The 21245-nt window shown below is 42.8% G+C and overlaps 1 protein-coding gene across 5 annotated transcripts in view; it reads left to right on the top strand.

Moving 5' to 3' along the window:
* Positions 1-21245, top strand: part of plekhg7 (pleckstrin homology domain containing, family G (with RhoGef domain) member 7) — a 90507-nt gene that overhangs the window by 11870 nt on the left and 57392 nt on the right. For 4 of the 5 annotated variants that reach the window (XR_012101394.1, XM_073066041.1, XM_073066040.1 and 1 more), the window contains exon 2: positions 3801-4498. The exons of the other annotated variant lie outside the window; for it this stretch is intronic. Coding sequence is in view for 3 of the 4 variants with exons in the window: in XM_073066041.1 (XP_072922142.1) it covers positions 3818-4498 (681 nt within the window). In the remaining variant the exon portion in view is untranslated. The remainder of the gene's footprint in view (positions 1-3800; positions 4499-21245) is intronic. 5 annotated transcript variants of the gene reach the window in all.

Raw genomic sequence — 21245 nt, 5'->3', positions numbered from 1 at the left:
GGGAAAAGTACTGAGGAGATGCTCAGGAGAAGCCAGCCAAGCAGTGGGGACCCTCCAGCCCATAGCTGAACTAGTGATGAGGAGGGGTTGTTGAGGACAGAAGAAGGGAAAGAGATGGAGGTGATCACTTTGGATATGAAAGTTAAGGAACCTGCACTGACGGGGACCAATGTGTGATTCCTCCAGACTAGTGCCTTTTGTAAGCTCTAGAGCAGGCATCAAGCCTCTGTTAAGTCTTTGTGATTCATGCCCTACCTTACTTCTGTCATTCGTCCGCCCGGATCTCTCCCTAATCTCATCCCGAACACCAGGTTAGTTTTCTTCCAGCTCCTAATCATCTCTGGGGCTGTCTGCTCTTGAGCCTTGTGTTTTCCATAGATTTTAGGGCAGGATGATCGTGTAGTGGTTAGCATAACAGCACCAGTGTCCCGAGTTCATTGCCCACCACTGCCTGTATGTTCCCACAATAAATTTCTTCAGGGTGTTCCGGTTACCTACCACACTGCAAAAACCTATGGGGTGTAATTGGGCGACATGGGCTCGTTCGGCCAAAGGGCCTGTTATCATGCCAAATAAAGTGCCAGTCATGCCCACTTGCTCAGTTAGATGTGTGCATACACACAGCATATGCACAGAGGACTAGGATCGAGCACGTGAATATGCCTTGCTTATGCCTGGAGACCAGAATTTGTATTGCGCTTGACAAGGATCAAAACCTGTGCTGGCTTTGTGAGACATTCAGCAGTAACAGTCGATCCTGCAAGGGCCCGGTATTTGCTTTGTATGCTTAAATGAGGGACACAAAGTTCTCAAAAGAGCTGTTGCCTTGCAGTTCCAGCAACCTTGGTTTCATCCTGACCTCTGGAGCTTGTCTGTTCCCTCTATGATTGTGCAAGATTCCTCTGAATGCTCCAGTTTCTTCACATATCACAAACTGGGGCTGATTGGTTTCAGAGGTACATTTAATGTCAGAGAAATGTATACAATATACATCCTGAAATGCTTTTTCTTCGCAAACATCCACAAAAACAGAGGGGTGCCTCAAAGAATGAACGACAGTTTAATGTTAGAACCCCAAAGTCCCCCCAGCTCCCCTCCCTCCCATATGTAAGCGGCAGCAAGCAACAATCCCCCTCTCCCCCCACTGGCAAAAAAAAGCATCGGCACCCACCACCGAGCACTCAAGCGTGCAGCAAAGACACGGACTTGTCGTACCCCAAAGACTACTCGTTCACCCAGTATTCAACATACCACAGGCTCTCTCTCTCTCTCCTTGATAAGGGTAAAAGAGGTGTCTCCGTTTCACAGCAAGAGGGGAGACATAGCAAACAACTCGCTGGTTTATGATGACAAAAGTCTGTTGCGTCACTTTTTTCAAATTCTGTGCCCAAAGATCTCAGGTCTCTGGGCACACAGCCATAGATCTTCCATCTCCCATGACACACCTTCTGCCAGGACACTGCGGATAGTGAGGTCAGCTGAGAAGATCATCGGGGTCTTTCTTCCCACCATCACGGACATTTACACTACACGCTGCATCTGCAAAGGAAACAGCATTATGAAGGACCCCATGCACCCCCTCATACAAACTCTTCTCCCTCCTGCTGTCTGGGAAAAGGCTCTGAAGCATTCGGGCTCTCACGACCAGACTATGTAACAATTTCTTCCCCCAAGCTATCAGCCACCTCAATACCCAGAGCCTGGACTGACACCTTGCCCTATTGTCCTGTTTATTATTTATTGTAATGTCTGCACTGTTTTTGTGCACTTTATGCAGTCCTGTGTATGTCTGTAGTCTAGTGTAGCTTTCTCTGTTTTGTTTTTTTTTACATAGTTCAGTCTAGTTTTTGTACTGTGTCATGTAACACCATGGTCCTGTCTCAGTTTTACTATGCACTGTACCAGCAGTTATGGTTGAAATGACAATAAAAGTGACGTGACTTGACCTTCGACCCGCCCGTCTCCAGAGCCATGAAATCTCGGTCCTCCGAAGGCGAGCGAAGCCTTAGGCCGCACTCTCAGCATGTTGAACAACGGCTGGTTGTGAAACCCCAAGAGCAGGTCCCATTCCCGCAGAGAACGGAAGTCAGCGTGTAACTCCAGGTCAGGGTCTTCAAAAGAACCCTGAAAGGAACAAATAAAGATATTAAAGATGGAAATAGAGCTGTTTCCGAAGATGCAAGCAAAGGAGTCGCCGTTAGGCGCCATTGACTCTCAGAGTTTTATTAGTGACTGTAAAATACCCCTGGTGTGTAGCTGAGTGGTAGAATTGGGGGGGAAGTTGATGAGAATAAGAAAAAAATACAGTGGGGTAACATGCTAGATGGTTAGCAGTAACTGGGTGGGCTGAAATGTTTGTTTCCATGCTGTGTGACTCAATGGATAAAGGATATTTACGGATTGAGTAGTGGTGGAGTAGTTAACCTAGAGCAGGTTTGTACATCAGGGGACTGTCTCAAGACCCGGCTTCAAAACCCTATTATGGTAGCTGTTGAATCTAAATCTTGTTCTTAATCTGTAGTTAAGGAAAAGGCACAACAATTGCTCAGTAATGAAGAGGGCAAAGCAGCTGCTTTACTAATGCCCTTCAGAGAGGAAATTTGGCATCCTCACTCATGTGCCCTATTTGGTACCCCTCCTCACTCAGTATTGTGGTTGACTGTTAAATGGTCACCCAGGGCACTGAGTTGTACCACAGCCTTGAGGTTAAGACAGAGAAGGAGATCGCCAGACCCACCAGCATGGTAGCACCACCATGAGGAGGTAACAACATTGACCCCATGATCTCGTAGTATCAGGTCAGATTACACTGTTACACCATAGATGTCGCCATTATATTGCTACAGCCTTACTAAGCTTAGAATGGACATGCAGCTCAACTTTGATTATTCCTCAGCAGCAAAAGAAATTGTCATTACCATAATCTGTAACTCTTTAGGGAAGAAGGGAGTTGGGCATTCTAAGGGATTAACAGGGTAAATAAGACCAAAAGACATGGGGACAGAAATGGGCCATTTGACCCATTGAGTCTGCTCCACCATTCCTTCATGGCCCTCTCAATCTCATTCTCCTATCTTCTCCCCCTAACCTTTGACTCCCGTACTAAGCAAGAACCTATCAACTTTGCTTTAAGTATTCCTAATGACTTGACCTCCACAGCCGTCTGTGGTAATGAATTTCACAGATTGATCTGCCCTCTGGCCGAAGATATTCCTCCTCACCTCTGCTCCAAAGGAACAGCCTTGTATTCTGAGGCTGTGCCCTCTGGTTCGAGACTCCCAGAAGGTGTCTAAAGGATGCATCCTCTCCATGTCTGCTTTATCTAGACCTTTGAATATTTGATAGGTTTCAATGAGATCCCCTACTCATTTTTCTAAACTCCAGCGAGTACAGGCCTAGAGGCAGAGATGCTTCAACTTGTGGGACCATGTTGATTAAGAGGGTGTAGTTACAAGGTAGTTAATACTGAGGTCTTTGAACAGAGGGCATTGGGTCTGTGGAGGATGGATCTCTGGCACCACTCAAAGAGCAGGCAGGTAGATGTTTGAAGGACTAGGGAATTGAGGGGTATGTGGAACTGGGACTGAGGAGGAACTGAGAACTCATGGTCACTACTTTCCATAGAACATGTAGCCAAAGCCTCACACTAAGCAATGAAAAAATGTTGTTGAAGAATGTTACTTTACAGTAGCATGTACTTAACCAGTGTTCGCTTGGTCTTATCTCCTTAGATACTGCAATGCAAACCATTAAACTTACATAATGTTGCATGCCTTAAAGCATATCTTTCTCTTAAACAGGTGCGGCTTCGCGAGTAATGAATCATGGAAGTCAGTGTGCCAAATCTGCCTTGTGGACCTATCTGGAAACATGGGAACAAGGATGTGAGGTGGTGAATTTAGGAGGTGATGAAAGCCTCTTTCAGAAAAATAATGGTTTGAAAGACAATCAGGATGCCTGGAAGCACAACGCTGAGGTACAGACAAGTCCACCTCAAACGGAAAACCAGATTCAAATGGAAAGCCCATGCAGTGAGATAATAGTGAACTCTCAGTCATTACCCGTCTTTAAGTTTTCTTTCAGCCCGGATCAAGAAGTTTCCCAAAGCCCTTGCTTTCAATTTGACAGGTTAGCTCCTGCCAGGGTCTCCTTGTCTCCATCCCTTCGGAAAATGAGAAGAAAGATGTTGAAACCTCAGACATTGCAGGAACTCTGGAAGGCAGAGAATCCATTCAGTGATGACCCCACACTGTCTGATAACTCACAGAGTCCAAGTCCTGCAGGTCAGTCCACAAGTGCACAAATGCCATCAGGCAAGGAGATGCTCGAACAGCCACAACAACCCGAGGACTGTGTGCAAATTGTCGAAGGCCCTTTATCTGCAAGCCATTGTAAGACTGACTGGGTGCCGAGGGCCCATCAGACTGAAACAAGCATTCCGCTGTGGGCACGACGAAGAGCTGACTGCCAGCAGGTTATGCTGGACGATCTTAAGCAGGTACAACCACACATCCTTCCTTTTAATTCCACTGATATAGCTCAAACACGTTTTGGGGATATTTCTTCTTACACATGCAACAAAACTCTGATTTCTTTGCTTTAACACTTCTTGTATTTGGTCTTTCTCCATTATTTTCATCAAGCAGGTAAATGGCTTGAATGACCTGGTCACTTAGAAGCTAGTGATCCTTTGCTGGGATATGATGCCCTGGCTATAACATATTTAAATGTAAACCCTGGCATTTTGTCTTGGTGGGCTTTCTGGACAAAGTAATCTTGCTCCTAACCTCTGGCCCACTTCCAAAAATCCAGGATCAACTTGATTCAGCATATACATTTACTGTACATGTCTTAGGAACTCGCTGTAGTGTATTCATCAGGGCAAGACATGCTACAAAAAGCAACAATTATAAAGAATAAAAAAATAAAAAAATGAAGAATTATACATAAATTTTGGGGAAAAAGCTAACAAGGTTGGAGGTTAAAGGATGGCCATGGAATCAATTGTGCAAGTATAAATGAATTCCACCATATATTTACAATGTAGACGGCATTATTGAAAGTGGTTTAAAGAGTCTACAGAGCAGGGCAGTGATGGGGGTAATAGATAGAGAGGGGTGGGGTGTAACTAGTATGATTAACTATCAGATTAACTGTCGGGGCGGGGGGGAGCCAGTTCAGAAACTTCCATTTACGCTTGTTGGGGAATGAGCAGGGCAAGGTAACCAATTAGGATCTTCCAGGAGTAAATGTTTAAACTGTACGAATGGGTTCCTGATGAAGGGTCTCGGCCCAAAACGTTGGCCACTCTTTTCTCACAGATGCTGCCTGACCTGCTGAGTTCTTCCAGCGTTGTGTACGTATTCTTTGATCCACAGCATCCGCAGTTGTATTTTAATGTTTAAACTGGTTGCATTTCCTCATCACTTGCCCACAGCTGAAATAAATTCATGCAGCTGTGCTGGGATTATCTCACGTTTTTGTACCAGCGTGAAGTGGCTCTATGGTTTCTCATGTCCGTGATGGTCGAAACCAAAAGAATTCTGTTCCCAGCTCTCCAAGTGTTCATCCACATATCTTTTTTAAATATGGCAAGGATTTTTGCCTCAAACATCCTTTCAAGCAGTTCCTTCTGATCTTCTGGTCCTGCTAAATTATTTTATCACTCACTGAACAATGAGATATTCTGGCTCTTCTATTTTACAAGAGGGTTTGAGCACAACAGCACAGTTTCCTTGCTGAAATTAAACAGACCACACCTGGAAAATTATATTACAATCTGGAATCCCAACCTAAAGATGGTGTGCTTGCAACACAGGGAATGCAATGAAATTCCCCTGGATTGGACAGGTGCATGGATTAAGGATTTGTAATGTCATGGGTCAAATGCTGGAAAATGGGACTAGGATGGATGGGCCATGTTGATTAGTATAGACCAGCTGAGCTGAGGGGCTGTATAACTCTCTGACTCCATTGATTCCCAAAATGGAGAGATCGGTCTGTGAAAAGAGATTTGATCTGTACCTGTACTCCCCAGAGTGTAGAAGAATAAGAGGTGGTCTTATTGAAATGTGCGAAATGTTTATGGGCAGTTGCAGGAAAGGTGCGACTTCCTGGCTTTTTAAAATGCTCAATACTGAAAATGCAATGAACAACTGAATGAGAAAATCTAAAAGCAATTATTTTACTTAGGTAACAATTAAGTATGTTTAAATGCGATCATTTAGTTGGGTGCCACAGTAATGTTAGCACAGCACTGTTACAGCTCAGGGTATTTCGGAGTTCAATTCTGGTGCTGTCTATAAGGAGTTTGCACGTTCTCCCTGCAAACCACATGGGTTTACTCCCGGTGCTCCGGTTTCCTCCCCCAGTCCAACAACATACCAGTTAGTAGGTTAACTGATCATTGTAAATTGTCCTGTGGTTAGGCTAGTGGTAAATAGGAGGGTTGCTGAGCTGTGCAGCTTGTTGGATGGAAGGGCCCGTTCCACGCTGAATCTTTAAATAATAAGTAAATAAATGACTAAATAATTCAAAGCTGTATGTTTCCTGTAACCTCTTCCCCTCAGAGACGTTCCTGTCTGGGAATGAATGGAATTACTGAACCTAGAGGAGGTCTCACCTGTCACAGGTTCAATGGACAAATTTCCCAGTACTGGAAGTTTGCTGTCCGCTGTTAGATATCAGGAATTGCATTATCAGAGCACCGTCAAGGGTTGCTCTGAGCAGCTGCGGTTGCTTGGCTGGTGCATCAGTGCTGGCGAGGGCTTTGTCTAGAAGCTGAGAACTGAGACAATAGTGGAAGGTTGCCGGGCAGTTTCTCATTGCATGGGTTATTCACCGAAACACCTACTCATTAACTTGCAAATGTTGGCATTGCCTCTCAAACTGAGCTATTTTCCATAGCGCTGTGTTTACAGACTGCAATATTACAATGCCTCTTCTCATCCTTGGCTTTTCAGTTCTCAGAAGCCCGGATGCTTTATCTTGGAGTTGGTGTTATTTAGTAATCTGTTACTGTGTTTTGGTTTAACCCGGAAATGGGATCCTGATGTACGTTGGAGAGGACCTCCTGTAAAGTACTATGAATAATGAAACTTTATCTCTGCATTAGAATAATGTTTAACAAGGTGTGTTAACTATAAATGGAGCTTTGCAGCGGTATTGGCAGTGTCATTGTAGCTGGAGAAGCTTTGCATTGCCTACTCAAATACTCAGCACAAACTTCACCGAAGAGATTAAATCTTTTTAACAGTTTACAACAGAAATGTGTTAATATCTCAAAGCAAACAGACTGGGGTATCTGAACAGATCACACTGACTCACAAACACCTCCACTCACAGAGCTAATTCAGTGTGAAGAAGGAAACAGAGTTGATGTTTCAGATAAATGATCTGTTATCAGAATCCAGAAGTGTTAGTAAACAAGCAAATTCAAGTTGCAGGGAAGGAGAGAAAGGTAATTACCGTAGATGGAGATACAAGTTTGAGGAACAGCATCTTATCTTCTCACTCCATTTTCCTCTCTCTCTTCAGATGCTGCTTGTCCCACTGAGCATTTTTGGTTGCTAATTCAGATTTCAGGAATCTGATCATAAGACATGAGCAGAATTAGGCCTTTCATCCCATTGAGTCTGTAATGTGTTATTTCTTTTAGCTCTGTCCATATCCATCTGCTGGTGATGTTCCAGTCCTACCAATCAGGAAGTTCACACAACCAATACGGAGAAAGTTCAACTCAATCCCCAAATTTGTAAAAGTTCCTGAAGCTGCCATATCATCATAAAAGCCCATCTAGTCCTGCGGCCTTTTCTGGTCAGTTGACGCATGGTTGATATAAAAGCATAGAAGGAATTTAAGACTATTAGACATAGGAGCAGAATTAGGCTATTCAGCCCATCAAGTCTGCTCCACTATTCCATCAGGGCTGAGTTACGATTCCTCTGAGCCTCGTTTAACTGCTGTCTGACTGCTATCCAAATCACAAAGTTGTATGAAAGCATTTATGAGTGGGTGGTTATTTCCCGAGGCTCTCACATCTTCAGAACATTACCATTGCACCCACAGTAATCTCACCTTGCCAGCACTTGTCAATGTGATTAATATGTTGGTTAATGTATTCATGGCAATGACAAACAAAAAATATGCAAGTGCTCAGAACCTTAACTGATAAAGAAAATGCTGGCAACAGCAGATCGGGCAGGATTTGTGGAAAGAAAAACAGCATGGAGACCATCGGAACTGGGAAAGGGAGATTGCAGGTTAGTCTGCGATTGGGAGAGGGTGGGGAGAGGAAGGATAGGGCAAAGGAAATTTCTCTAATAGGATAAGGCCAAATTTGCTTTGAGGAAAAGCTGTAGAGTTCATTGTGCGTGTGAGAGAGAGAGAGAGAGAGAATGAGCATCTAGATAAAGGAACATAAAAGCAATGAAAAGAGAAGGGCAGAAGAAGGGAAGTAAAAGTTGGAAAATGCAGAGCTGTCAGGTGGCTGAGGAGAGAGATAAACGGTAATATCACAGGAGGGCCGATGATACAGACTGAGAAAATGAGCCTCCTGATATGCAACAAACAATCTGCTGGAGGAGATCAGCAGGTCGACCATCATCTGTGGGAGAAACGGAGCCATCAACGTTTCAGGTCGAAACCCTGCTTTAGGACTGAGAGTGGAAAGGGGGGAGATAGTCAACGAAAAGAGGAGGAGGGGAGTGGTGAGACAGCAGTTTGAGGCGATTGGTAGACTGTGGAGGGGCAGGAACCTACCTGAAATCCTGGCTGGAGTTGAACCAGGAGGCCTGGAAATGGAGTTGGAAGCCAGATTCCAGTATCTGCACTGTCATTGTAGAGTTCCGTACTGAGGCTGGAAGGCTGCGACATGCCTGGATGGAAGATGAGGTGTTGTACCTCAAGCTGCCGTCACAATTCTTGTGTCAGGTCATCTGTCTGAAGCATTACTATAACAGCAGGGGTGAGAGTGGGAGCGGAAAGGAGAATTGAATTGGCAAAAAGCAAGGAGCACAGTGTTATCCCTGCAGGTCATTTTACAAAGTGGTTACCTCTGTCCTTGCTCTGTCCAGCAGGAGAGAGGGTGAGAGCAGACATGTAGGAAAGATACAAAAAATATTTCAGGACTGCTAAGTACAGTAGAAAGAGAACTGAGCCTTCAATGAGAACTGCATTAGTTTCTCAGAGGCAGGGGAGACCACTTTATAAACACTGAATCCAGTACAACAGTGAAAGTGAATCTTTGCTTCACCTGCAAGGACTGCTTAAGTCACTGGATGGTGGGAAGAAGTAAAGCAACGAGTTTTCATCACCTGTCTGTGGTTGCACAGGAGGATGTCTTGAGTAGAGGAATTGGTTATGAGAAAGGAGACTAGATGTATGCACAAGGGAATGGGCCCATCAAAATTCTGGAAGGGGATAGAGGGAAAAACATGGTGGAGGAATCTCATTGAAGTAGGTGAATGTTGTTAAGGATGATCTATTGAATACAGAGTGTAGTGTGGAGAAACTGACTATAGGGACCTCTACTCTGGTGCTGTGTGGAAGAGAAAGGGTGTGGAATGCAGATGAGATGTTGACTGTGGTAGAGGGGAATCCATGGTTCAGGAAGAAGAAAGACTTTTTCAGAGGTACCTCTGTGGAGAGTGTCATTGTTGGAGCAAATATGATGGAGGCAAGAATTTGGGGAATGGAACAGAGTCATGATAACTCTGCCATGAACGTTCCTTAGCCCACTGCAAAAGGAGGATGGTTGGGCATGGGGCTTGCAACTCCATTGTGCTTGAAGGTCTTGATATTATGATCTCAACAGAAATGAAAAGTGCTGTTTATTATAATGAGCTGAGTTCAATTTCCTGCCAAATTTGCCTTTACATTGAATTAGGCGTTATACTCATCAATGAGGATTGGTTGTAAGCAGAGCAAAGTCATCAGAAATTGGGTCCAACCAAGCAGTGGGGTTTTATAAACAGAGGTGGTGTACACTTTTGGAAGCTTAATTTAGATAGATAGATAGATAGATAGATAGATAGATAGATAGATAGATAGATAGATAGATAGATAGATAGATAGATAGATAGATAGATAGATAGATACTTTATTCATCCCCATGGGGAAATTCAACATTTTTCCAATGTCCCATACACTTATTGTATCAAAAGCTAATTACATACAATACTTAACTCAGTATAAATATGATATGCATCTAAAATCACCCTCTCAAAAAAAGCATTAATAAATAGCTTTTAAAAAGTTCTTAAATAGTTTACTAAAATACATTGAATGGTAACTTAAGCTCAGTCATAACCCCGGCACTTTAACATATCTTTCCCCTGGCGGTTGAATTGTAAAGCCGAATGGCATTGGGGAGTAATGATCTCTTCATCCTGTCTGAGGAGCATTGCATCGGTAGCAACCTGCCGCTGAAGCTGCTTCTCTGTCTCTGGATGGTGCTATGTAGAGGATGTTCAGGGTTTTCCATAATTGACCGTAGCCTACTCAGCGCCCTTCGCTCTGCTACCGATGTCATACTCTCCAGTTCTGTGCCCACGACAGAGCCCGCCTTCCTTACCAGCTTAATAAGACCTTAATTTAAGCAGATCGCATTCAATGACCAGGAATGCTGAAGGCTCTCAACCCAAAACATGGATTGTTCATTTCTCTCCATAGATGCTGCCTGACCTGCTGTGTTTCTCCAGCATTTTGTGTGTGTTGCTCCAGATTTCCTGCATCTGCAGAATCTCTTCCAGACAAGATGGCACCAAGCTGTGATCTCTGTCGAGGCTGTAGCTAAGACTTAATTATTTTTTGGTCATTTTTTTTGTACTCCTAGGGATAGATTTGGGGGTAGAGTGGAGAACTTGGGATCAGGTTAGAGTTTAGGGATGGGGATGTCGGGGAACTAGAGGTCAGGCTGGAGTCTAGACCTCTGGTCCTCATTGGAAGGCCAGTGATGTGGACATGGGATGTTCAGCGAGAATCAGTGCTGGTGCTCCCTCTCCCCAGGTCAAGTTCCAGAAGTGGAGTGCCATGCAGGCAGGAGGCACAAGCACCAGTGAGCCACTAGGGCACGTGAATTGGTGAGACTGAAGTTTGAGGTCTGGTATTCGGGGTTCTGATTACTGGAGGGTCTGGAATTCAAAGCCTAGAAATTGGGGTCTTGGTTCTCTATCATTGTTAGTGGCAAGTCCTGGGGCCAATAGCATAGGTGAAAGGCCAGAAGTTGAGGCCCACTGGCCGGAGCCATGAGTCCACTGGGGAAGTGGAAGCTGAATGAGGGTGAATCCATGAGTCCATTAGAGGCTGAAGATGGCCTGACTTGGAGGACTGTGTCGTTTGTGGAGGTGGATGGACGGGAGGGAATGGGACTTGTTTTGCTGTTACTGCTTTGTTGTGTCCTGTGTTGTTCTGCCGAGCACGTGGGCATGCTACGTTGGTTCCGGAATGTATCCAACACTTGCGGGCAACCCTCAGCACATCGTTAGCTTGCGCTGGTTGTTCACGCAAATAACACTGTAAGTTTCGACATGGATGGTGATAATTAAATAAACCTGAATCTTGTGCTTCAGAAAGGTCGTCAGGTAGCTTACGAGATCAGTCTAATCCCTCTTCTTGTTGTGTCTAAGTGCCTAAGAGGTTGCTGCTCCTCCAGTATCTGTGCTTCACAGATGAGTCACACGGAGGATTGCACTCAATAGTGTGGCCTTTCAGATGAGACTGTGTCTGCACACAAAAAAATGACTTAATAGACCAAGAAACAGAATAATACTCCTTGTATACTGCCATCGTCCAACGTCACTAAATCAAATGTCGGTGTTTGTAGGACTGTGATATGCAGGGGCAGGTGCCTTCTATCGTCAGAGTTACCGTACTCAGCAGGGAAACAGAAAAGCTAGTCCCATTTGTCCACGTTTGGCCCATTACCCTTGAAGCCTCTCCCATCCATGTACTTGTCTAGAAGGCTTTTGAATGTAGCTGAGGTGGCTGCCTCAACCCCAATTTCTGGTAGTTCATTGCAAATAAGCACCACTCTCCTGAGTCTTGAAGAAGGGCGTCAGCCCGATATATGGACTGGTTATTCATTTCCATGGATGCTGCCTGACCTGCTGAGTTCCTCCAGCATTGTGTCATACTTTTAATCGCCAGCATCTGCAGAATCTCTTGTGTTTAAGCACCACCCTCTGCACTGAGGCTGCCCTGATGTTCCTTTTCAGTCTCTTAAACCTATGCTCTTTCTTTTAATTTAATTTTATTTTGTTTAGAGATACAGCACGATAACAGGCTCTTCCGGCCCATCGAGCCTGCACCACCCAACTGCACCCATGTGACCAATTAATCTACTAGAATGTACAAACTCCTCACAGCAGCCTCTCCAGACTCTGGATTGGGGATTACCAAACGTTATGTGGATTTTCTGGTGTAGTCTGTTTTGTCGTGTGCTTTTGTGATATCATTCTGGAGAACGTTGTCTCATTTTTAAACTGCATTGCATTTGTGGTTTCTAAATGACAATAAACTGAAACTGAACTGAACTGAACAATGGTAGGAATTGAAGATTGTGCTAACCGCTATGCTACCTTTTTATTTTCAGCACCCCTTTCCCGTACCTTCACCTAGTCTATTCCCCTCATGAGCTTGCATTCCTATAGCAAGTCACTCCTCCATCTCCAGGGAATACAGTCCCGGTCTACATAACTTATAGCTTGTTGTTGTGACAGTACAGGGCAGCAGAAAGACAACACTGAATTTAACTCTTCCAGTGGCCATCCCGTTACTGAACTCAGGCAACATCATCTTTTCAGGTCTGCCTATTTGACACTGGCATTCAACAGGTCACGCAGTGTGTCTTTGTCCTTTGAGAACATTGTGTTGGAGCAGCTGACTTAGCTGCACAAGAGACCCACATGGACACCACCAAACAGTAGGTGAGAGGTTACTGCTTCTGTGGTGAGGTCAATATGGGTCTCTTGTACAACTAGCTTTCAGTCATACCTGATAAATACTTTAAAGAAAGTGGCATGGCTTCGATAGTTACTACCAATGCAAGTAAGACCTTGCCATGTTTCTATTTGCTATGAGAATCATAAAATGTACCCCATGGATATTTGTGACAGATGGACTGTTAGGAAGGTTGGCTAGATAGATTTCTGTAGCGGGGGGATTGTCCAATGAGGAGAGATCAGCAGACTCTGGAAAGAGAATGTAGAGAGTCGGCTTGTTTCTCCAGAGTGAACGAGGCTGAGGAGAGAACTGATAGAAGAGAGTGAGAGGCAGAGGTAGAGAAGATGATCAAATTTTCCATGGAGGCAATATCAAAAATAAGAGGACATAGGTTTTGGGGTGTGAGGAAGCAGTTTTAAAGGGGATCAGAGGGAAGCGCTTTCGTGGTTGATATCTGGAATGTGCTGCCAGAGGGGTCACAATGACTGACATTATGAGGCATTTGAACAGGTACTTAAATTGTAGCAACATAGACGGATACAGACCCAGTGATGAGTGTGGGTGTCAGCATGAACGTGGTGGGCCAAGGGGCTCATTTCTGTGCTCAATGACATGATGATTTTATCTTCTCTGAAACCCAGAAGAATGAAATGTGATCTCACTGGAACATGCAAAATTCTGATGGGGATTTCCAAGTGAACAGGTTATCATAGGTTCCACATGCGGTACTGTACACTGATTTTTCCTCCTTCCTCAATATTCTGATCAGTGTTGCTGGATTCCTTAGTTGAACTTTGATGGGATATTTAGCCTGCTACTTCAGAGAAAGGCGTTGTCGGATTGGGCACAACAATTAGTCTTGCACAGGAAAACACGGTTTCATAAGCTTACGGGTGATCTCTGCACTCCTTTTCTATCAGGGAAGTTATTTTGAAAGAATGAAAAGTCCCAATTATTCATCAGATGATTGAGCAGGTGTAGGACTGTGCAGGAACTTTCACGAAGTTAGCCACAATTGGATCAGAAACTCTTCCCATGTGCATTGGCTTCAAAAAGAGGAAAATATAATGAGTCAACAAGTGGTCAGGGATGAGAACTGACAGCGGTTAATTGGTGAGCTGCAGTGGAAATTCCCTTAATTGAGCCCCTGAGGTTACTAGTTCCCTTTGTGCCTACTGCCCAGGTCTCCAAAGAAGATATGAGGCACATCCTGTGGCTGGGATCATCAGCAGTTCCCTCTCTGCCTAATAATCCTAAATTTAATAGTTCTTTTTTGCATCACAGATTATCTCTGAAACACTCCCAGTATAATAAAGAGTAGTACGATACTTCATTTCCTGTTGCTGAGATAATGGTGTTGCTTTAGCATCCATATTTTTGTATTTTGTATGAATGCTAATATTTGTCAGAATACAACCGGGGACATCAAAGTTTTACATGAGTTGTGACATGAAGTTTGAGAACTGGAACCATTGACTCAGGCTGATTAACAATATTAGGGATAATTGGTAAATATTACAACAATTTATACATCTACTAATTCACAGAGAGGCCAAATATATTATGAAGCAAGGTTATAGAACGTACAGTGCCTATAAAAAGTATTCCCCCTTTCCCCTGGAGGTTTTCATGTTTTATTGTTTTTCAAAATTGAATCACTGGATTTAATTTGGCTTCTTTTTGACACTGATCAACAGAAAAAGACTTTTTCCTGTCAAAGTGAAAACAGATCTCTACAAAGTGATCTAAATTGATTACAGATTTGAAACACAACATAATTGATTGCATAAGTATTCACCCCCTTTAATAAGATACTCCAAATCATCACTAGTGTAGCCAATTGGTTTTAGAAGTCACATAATTAGTTAAATGCAGGCTGTGCTGTGTGCAGTCGAGGTATTTCAATGGATTGTAGTAAAAATACACCTGTATCTGGAAGGTCCAACTGCTGGTGAGTCAGTATCCTGGCAAAAAGTATACCAGGAAGACAAAAGAATAACTCCAAGCAACTCCATGAAAAGGTTATTGAAAAGTGCAAATCAAGAGGTGGATACAAGAAAATATCCCTTGGAGTACAGTTAAGCCAATCATCAAGAAATGGAAAGAATATGTCACAGTTGTAAATCTGCCTGAAGCAGGCCGTCCTCAAATACTGAGTGACTGTGCAAGAAGGGGACTAGTGAGGGAGGCCACCAAGAGACCTATGACAACTCTGGAGAAGTTACAAGATTCAGTGGCTGAGATGAGAGAGACAGCGTGTACAACTGTTGCTTGGGTGCTTCACCAGTTGTAAAACAATAAGCATGAAAACTTCCAAGGGGGGGGGGGGGGGTGAATACTTTTTATAGGCACTGTAGGTGAAATGAGATGTATACATTTCTAATTCAATCACATGCTTTCTGTAACTCTTTTGCATATTTCTATTATAATTATTGTGGAAACTGCAGTGCAAGCTTGTCAGATTGTAATAGCATTCTCCCACTAGTAGTCATGATGTATTTTCTCAACTGGCAGAACCAGTCTTCAAAAGATCAGCTTTAGTTTTATTTGTTACACGTACATTAAAACATACAATGAATTGTATTGTTTGCATAAAATCTAATCAGTGAGGATTGTGTTGAGCAACCTGCAAGTGTCACCATGTTTCCATCACCCACATAGCATTGCCACAACTCGCTAACATAGCCAGCTATGTCCGAATTGGTTTCCTGTTTCTTTCAGAATTTATTTCAAGGTTCACTTACTTCTTTTTAAAGCTCTCAATGGCCTAGGACTGGAGTACATCATAGAATCACTTTGGTTTTATAATCCTGCTCGAGCTCTCAGGTCTTCTTCTGTCTGTCTTAAATTTAACTAATATCCCTCAAAAGGTAATGGGCAGGTCCGCTCTGATGAACCCGTACCTAAAAATATAAGGGATGCAGACTCAGATGACATTTTTAAACCCAGCTTCAAACCTACTTATTTAAACGTGCTTTTAATTGCCATCTTTTTGTCTTTAATTTTCATGTTTGCATTTTATCCCAGTATAAAGCACTGTGAACTACATCATCTGTATGAAAAGTATTTTATAAATAAGTTATTATTATTATTTTTTCAGCTGAAGCTGGTAAAACCAAGGTACAGCCGAACACACTCATTTCTCAAATGCTAGGAACTTTCAGACTATTCTAATTGTATTTAGTATTGTGGCTTTCTGGAGATGTATGTAAATTATGCTGTGTTACCCTAATTGTTTAATACTATTGTGCAGTGACTTTGGGATACTACCAGCTGTAGATAATACTATTGGAACAATGTAGACTCTATTCATGTTCCACAGTCCTTCAGTTTCCTCTTTTAATTCAGCATATTTTTGGTGTTTTTTACTTACTGATTTCTGTATGTTATTTGTGTTTGGAATGTCTATATCTATTAAGTAAGTTATTCTTCCTTGTTTACCCTGTATTATTCTACCTGGACAGTTATTATGGATTGATCTATCTGCAATAATGGATTGGTTGTAATGTAATTTGTGGGACTCTGACTCTAAAACTAGATCAGTCTTATAATAAGGTATTTTTGGTAAGGTATGGTGACTTTTCTGAGATTGTATTTTAAAGTAAGATTTAGGTGAATGATGCTTGCCACATGATTGTGCCTGATTGAGTCAAACTGCTGCAGGACCCTGTAATGTATTGGATTGTATCTGGTTTCTCTTAGCCTTTTCTGCATTTATCATCTTCAATTTGTTGATCTTTTATTCTGCATTTTTGGTCATTTTATGTGTTAACCACCTGGTCCTGTATTGCCACAAGGAGCGTCTGTTTCTGGGAAGTGGTCTCCCACTCTGAGCCTTGTCGACATCTAGGCTGTTCAGATCCTGGGTTTGCCTTCCATGGACAGCCATGCTTTTCCATTGGTTAACTTCTTCATCTGTAGTGATAATTTCTTCATTTGTCTGAGCTGTGCTTTCATTTACATTTTGTGGTGTGTACTTCTTATCAGAACTGCATACGCTCACAGAGAGTGCTGATTCCTGGTTTCATTGATGAATATATGTACTTACAAGTTTTATCTGACTGCTGTGTCAATTCTTTATGTTAGTTATTCCTCCTCCTTCTGTCCTCGGTAGTGTTAATCTAAGTGTATATGGTGTTTTCTAAAATTAGATAGTTCTGTTTTTATTTTTCTTTGCAAATTTTCCAGATCTGATTTGGTCCAGAAATGTTAATGATGATTTAATAACTCACTAACCCTAACAATTCATCTTTGAAATGTGGGCCACAGAGGAAATGGGGAGAAGGTACAAGCTCCTTACAGACATTGGCAGGAATTGAACCCCCGCTCTACAGCTGGTGCACTGATCACGATGCCATCGTGCTGCCCACATACTCCCATAGGTTGTCTCCATTATGAGTGTGAACACATCAATTTTTAATCCAAAAACTGGATGGGAAATGTGGTCAGTACAGCTCATTGTGTCTCCCACTACTATCCCGTGTGTCCCGTTGTATCTGTGTTGGAAAAGAGGTGCTGTTCATTGTGGAAATAAGCAGCAAAAGGTGAAGGGAAATGTAGCAAATGTGGTCCATGCATCACTGATCTCCCATATGATCACGCAATAAACCGGACAATGTGCTGCCTTTTATGTTCCCTTTTTCCTCTGTTCCTCTGTCCTTATTGCTGCTTGTCTCTCCTTAATCTTATTTTTCACACGTCTTTCACTCATAGAGATATGGAGCAATACGGCACCGACACAGGCTCCTGGTTCCGATCAGCCCATGTTACCATCGCAGCTGTCTCCACTTCCCGTGCTGAAAATCCCTTCCAGCCCTACCCTCCCTTGTACCTATCCCAATGCTTCTTAAATGATACTTCTTCACCAGTTTTTCACAGTTCCCTCAGTCTCTTCCCTCATTTCAGTTTCACCCAGACAGACATGGTTAACTTCAACCACTATTAGAGAATTGAAAGTGTGAAATAGAAGTGAGAATAGGTCTTTCAGACCATTATTCCTATTTCACTGGTCAATTAGATCATGGCGTCACTTCCCTGCACCAGATGCATTGCCATTGATATCCCTTAATACCTAAAAACCTCTTGATCTCTGTCTTCAATATATTCAGCAGCCAAGTCACCACGTACTCAAAATAGTTCAAATGCACTTAATGTTATCGTCACACTCAGCAAAACTTCAACTCTGCTCTGAGCTTTTGGGATTGGGATCTGGGATTGATGAATGATCAGAAATTATTTTGTAAAAAGTGTCCGGTTTGCATCAGCATGGAGATGAGTTTACATTGTGACTTACAATCAAAGTGAGTACAATCTCGTTTGTAAAGTGCCACGTAAACAGTCAATGCAAATCCAGAAAAATGCAGATGCTAATAATTTGAAATAAAAGACAAAAAATGCTAGAAACTCTCAGCAGATCAGGCAGCATCTGCAGGATCAGAAACAGTTAATTTTTCAGGTCCAGGACCTTTATCAGAACTGAGAAAGATACAAGTTAGTCTAAGTAGTCCCAAAGGTGAGAGAGGATAATGAGTGGGACTAAGATAACTTGATCAAGACAGCCCCTTATCTGCTGTGTTGTCTCACCCTACTAGAGAAATTCCTATTGTTCCACCTATTACCCTCCCCACCTTCTCCTTTACCCAGTCTAACCTGTTTATCTTTCTCTCAGACCTGACTAGCTTTCTACAGATGCTGTCTGACTGACTGAGTACAGTTTCCAGCATTTTCTTTTTTCATTTATGGAAACAAAAACCCCAAATTGCAGGGAACGAGTGCAACGTCTCCCCCCACATGTAAATCAGATCACTTGTTCATTTAAATTGAGTGCTACAGCCTCTACCTCGGGTGGTGCAAACAACACATTCATTCCACTGTAGGCTTCAACGCACCTGTGACCAATAAAGCTAAAGCTAATCTTTTAAACTGGTTAAAAACAGAATTAGAGTCAGGTTTATTATCTAGTGAGGTTTGTTACTTTGTGGCAGCTGTGCAGTGCAGTGCATAAAATATTCTATGTTACAATATGAAACATATTGAAAAGCAAAAATAGTGAGGTGGTGTTCACGGGCTCACGGACTGTTCAGAACTGTGATGGCAGAGTGGACGAAGCTGTTCCTTAAATGTTGAAGGTGCCTCTTCAGAATCCTGGACCTCCTCCCTGATGTTTGTAGTGCGAAGAGACCAAAAGATCATAAGACCTGGGACCAGGATTAGGCTATTCCGACCATTGAGCCTGCTCTGCCAATCTATCACGGCTGATTTATTGTCTGTCTCAACCCTATTCTCATGCCTCATCCCGAAACATTTGACGCCCTTACTAATCAAGAACATGGAGTAGTAACCTCTACTTTGGATATACCTTATGGCTTAGTCTTCACAGCTGTCAGTAGCAACAAATTCCACAGATTCACAACCCTGTGGCTAAAGAAATTCCTCCTCATCTTTTCTAAATGGATGTCCCTCTATTCTGAGGCTCTGCCCTCTGGTCCTAGACTCCCCCGCTTTAGGAAACATCCTCTCCACATCCACTCTATCTAGACACTTGAATATTTGATAGGTTTCAGTGAGATCCCTCATTCTTCTAAACTCCAGTGAGTATAGACCCAGAGTTATCAAGCACTCCTCATACATTAACCCTTTAGTTCCTAGGATAATTCTTGTGAACCTCTTCTGGATCTCCTCCAACTTCAACACATCCTTTCTTAGATAAGGGGCCCAAAACGGCTCACACTGCTCCAAGTGTGGTCTGATCAATATTTTATAAAGCTGCAGCATTATGTCCTTGCCTCTATAAGGTTCAAAGGTTCACTTTATTGTCAAAGTATGCATGTACAATATAACTCTGATATTCGCCTTCTCCAGATAGTCACGAAATACAGAAAAAAAAGCACAGGAATGGGAGCTCTTGAAAGAAAAGACCTCACCCCTCTCCCACATGAAAAAGAAAGAGAAACAAAACTCACAAACCCCAAAAGCCCCCACTTCCTCCCTTGCACAAAAAACTAACAGATCGCCCACACAGAAAACAGCAGCAAGAACATCAAAACCTCAAACTCCAGTCTCCTCCCTTGCAAAAAACAGCATCAATGACATCAAGCCCTCAACGCCCTCCCTCACAAAAACAAACAGCAACAATAGCATCAAAGCCCCACTCCCTCTCTCACACACAAAAATCAACAGATGGCCCTCACAGAAACACACCAACAAGAACATCAGACCCTAAATCGGCTTGTGGTTGTGATCCTCTCTGGGGACAGCAGAGGACTATAAGATTCAACCAAATTCCAAACTGCACATCAGAGGCTCCAACAGTTTCCAAAACACAATCTAAACAAAAAGAAGACACAGAAGATGTAGAGAAAGTGAAATAATTGAAGAGATTGCCTATCTGGACGATTTCATTGAAGGGATCATTATTCACTGGTGCTTTTCTATTCTAGTCCTCTCAAAATGAATGCATTTGCCTTCCTTACCACCGACTCAACCAAAGTTATCCTTAGGGATCTTGCATGGGGACCCCCAATAACATTTGCGCCTCTGATTTTTGAACTTGCTCTCCGTTTAGAAAATCCAGACTGTTATTCTTTCTACCAAAGTTCCACACATTGTATTCCAACTGCCACTCTTTGCCCATTCTCCTAATGTCTAAATCTTTCTGTAGATTCCCTACTTCCTCAAAGCTACCTGCCCTTCCACTTATCTACATATTGTCCACAAACTTGGCCACAAGATCATCATCCAGATCATTGACACATAACGTGAAAAGAAGTGGTCCCAACACTGGCCTCTGCAGAACACCATTAAACCAACACCCAACCAGAAAAAGCCTTTTTATTCCCACTCTTTGCCTTCTGCCAATCAGCCAACTTCTATCTTCCTGCCAGTCAGCCAATCTTCTGAAAATCCAAGTAAACAACATATTCCCTTTGTCTATCCTTTTCTTTCTTCCCTTTCCTTTGTCTCCCTTTTATTTCCTCGAAGAATTCCAACAGGTTTGTCAGGTATTATTCCCCCATAAGGAAAAAAGTGCTGCCTTTGACCTATTTTGTCACATGTCTGCAAGTACCCCGAAACATCATCTTTAATAATAGACTCCAACATCTTACCAATTTCTGAAGTCAAGCTGACTCGCATATAATATTCTATCTTTTGCCTCTCTTAAGTTAAGAGTGGAGTGACATCTGCAATTTTCTTGTTCCCCAGAACTATTCCAAAATCTAGTGATTCTTGAAAGCTCACCACTACTACCTCCACAATCTCTTCGGCTACTTCTGGGGTGTAGTCCATCTGATCCAAGTGATTTA

Source organism: Hemitrygon akajei, chromosome 14, assembly GCF_048418815.1.
Source record: "Hemitrygon akajei chromosome 14, sHemAka1.3, whole genome shotgun sequence".
Taxonomy (NCBI): domain Eukaryota; kingdom Metazoa; phylum Chordata; class Chondrichthyes; order Myliobatiformes; family Dasyatidae; genus Hemitrygon; species Hemitrygon akajei.
Note: the sequence above shows the minus strand (reverse complement) of the source record. Positions and strands in the feature narration are given on the sequence as shown.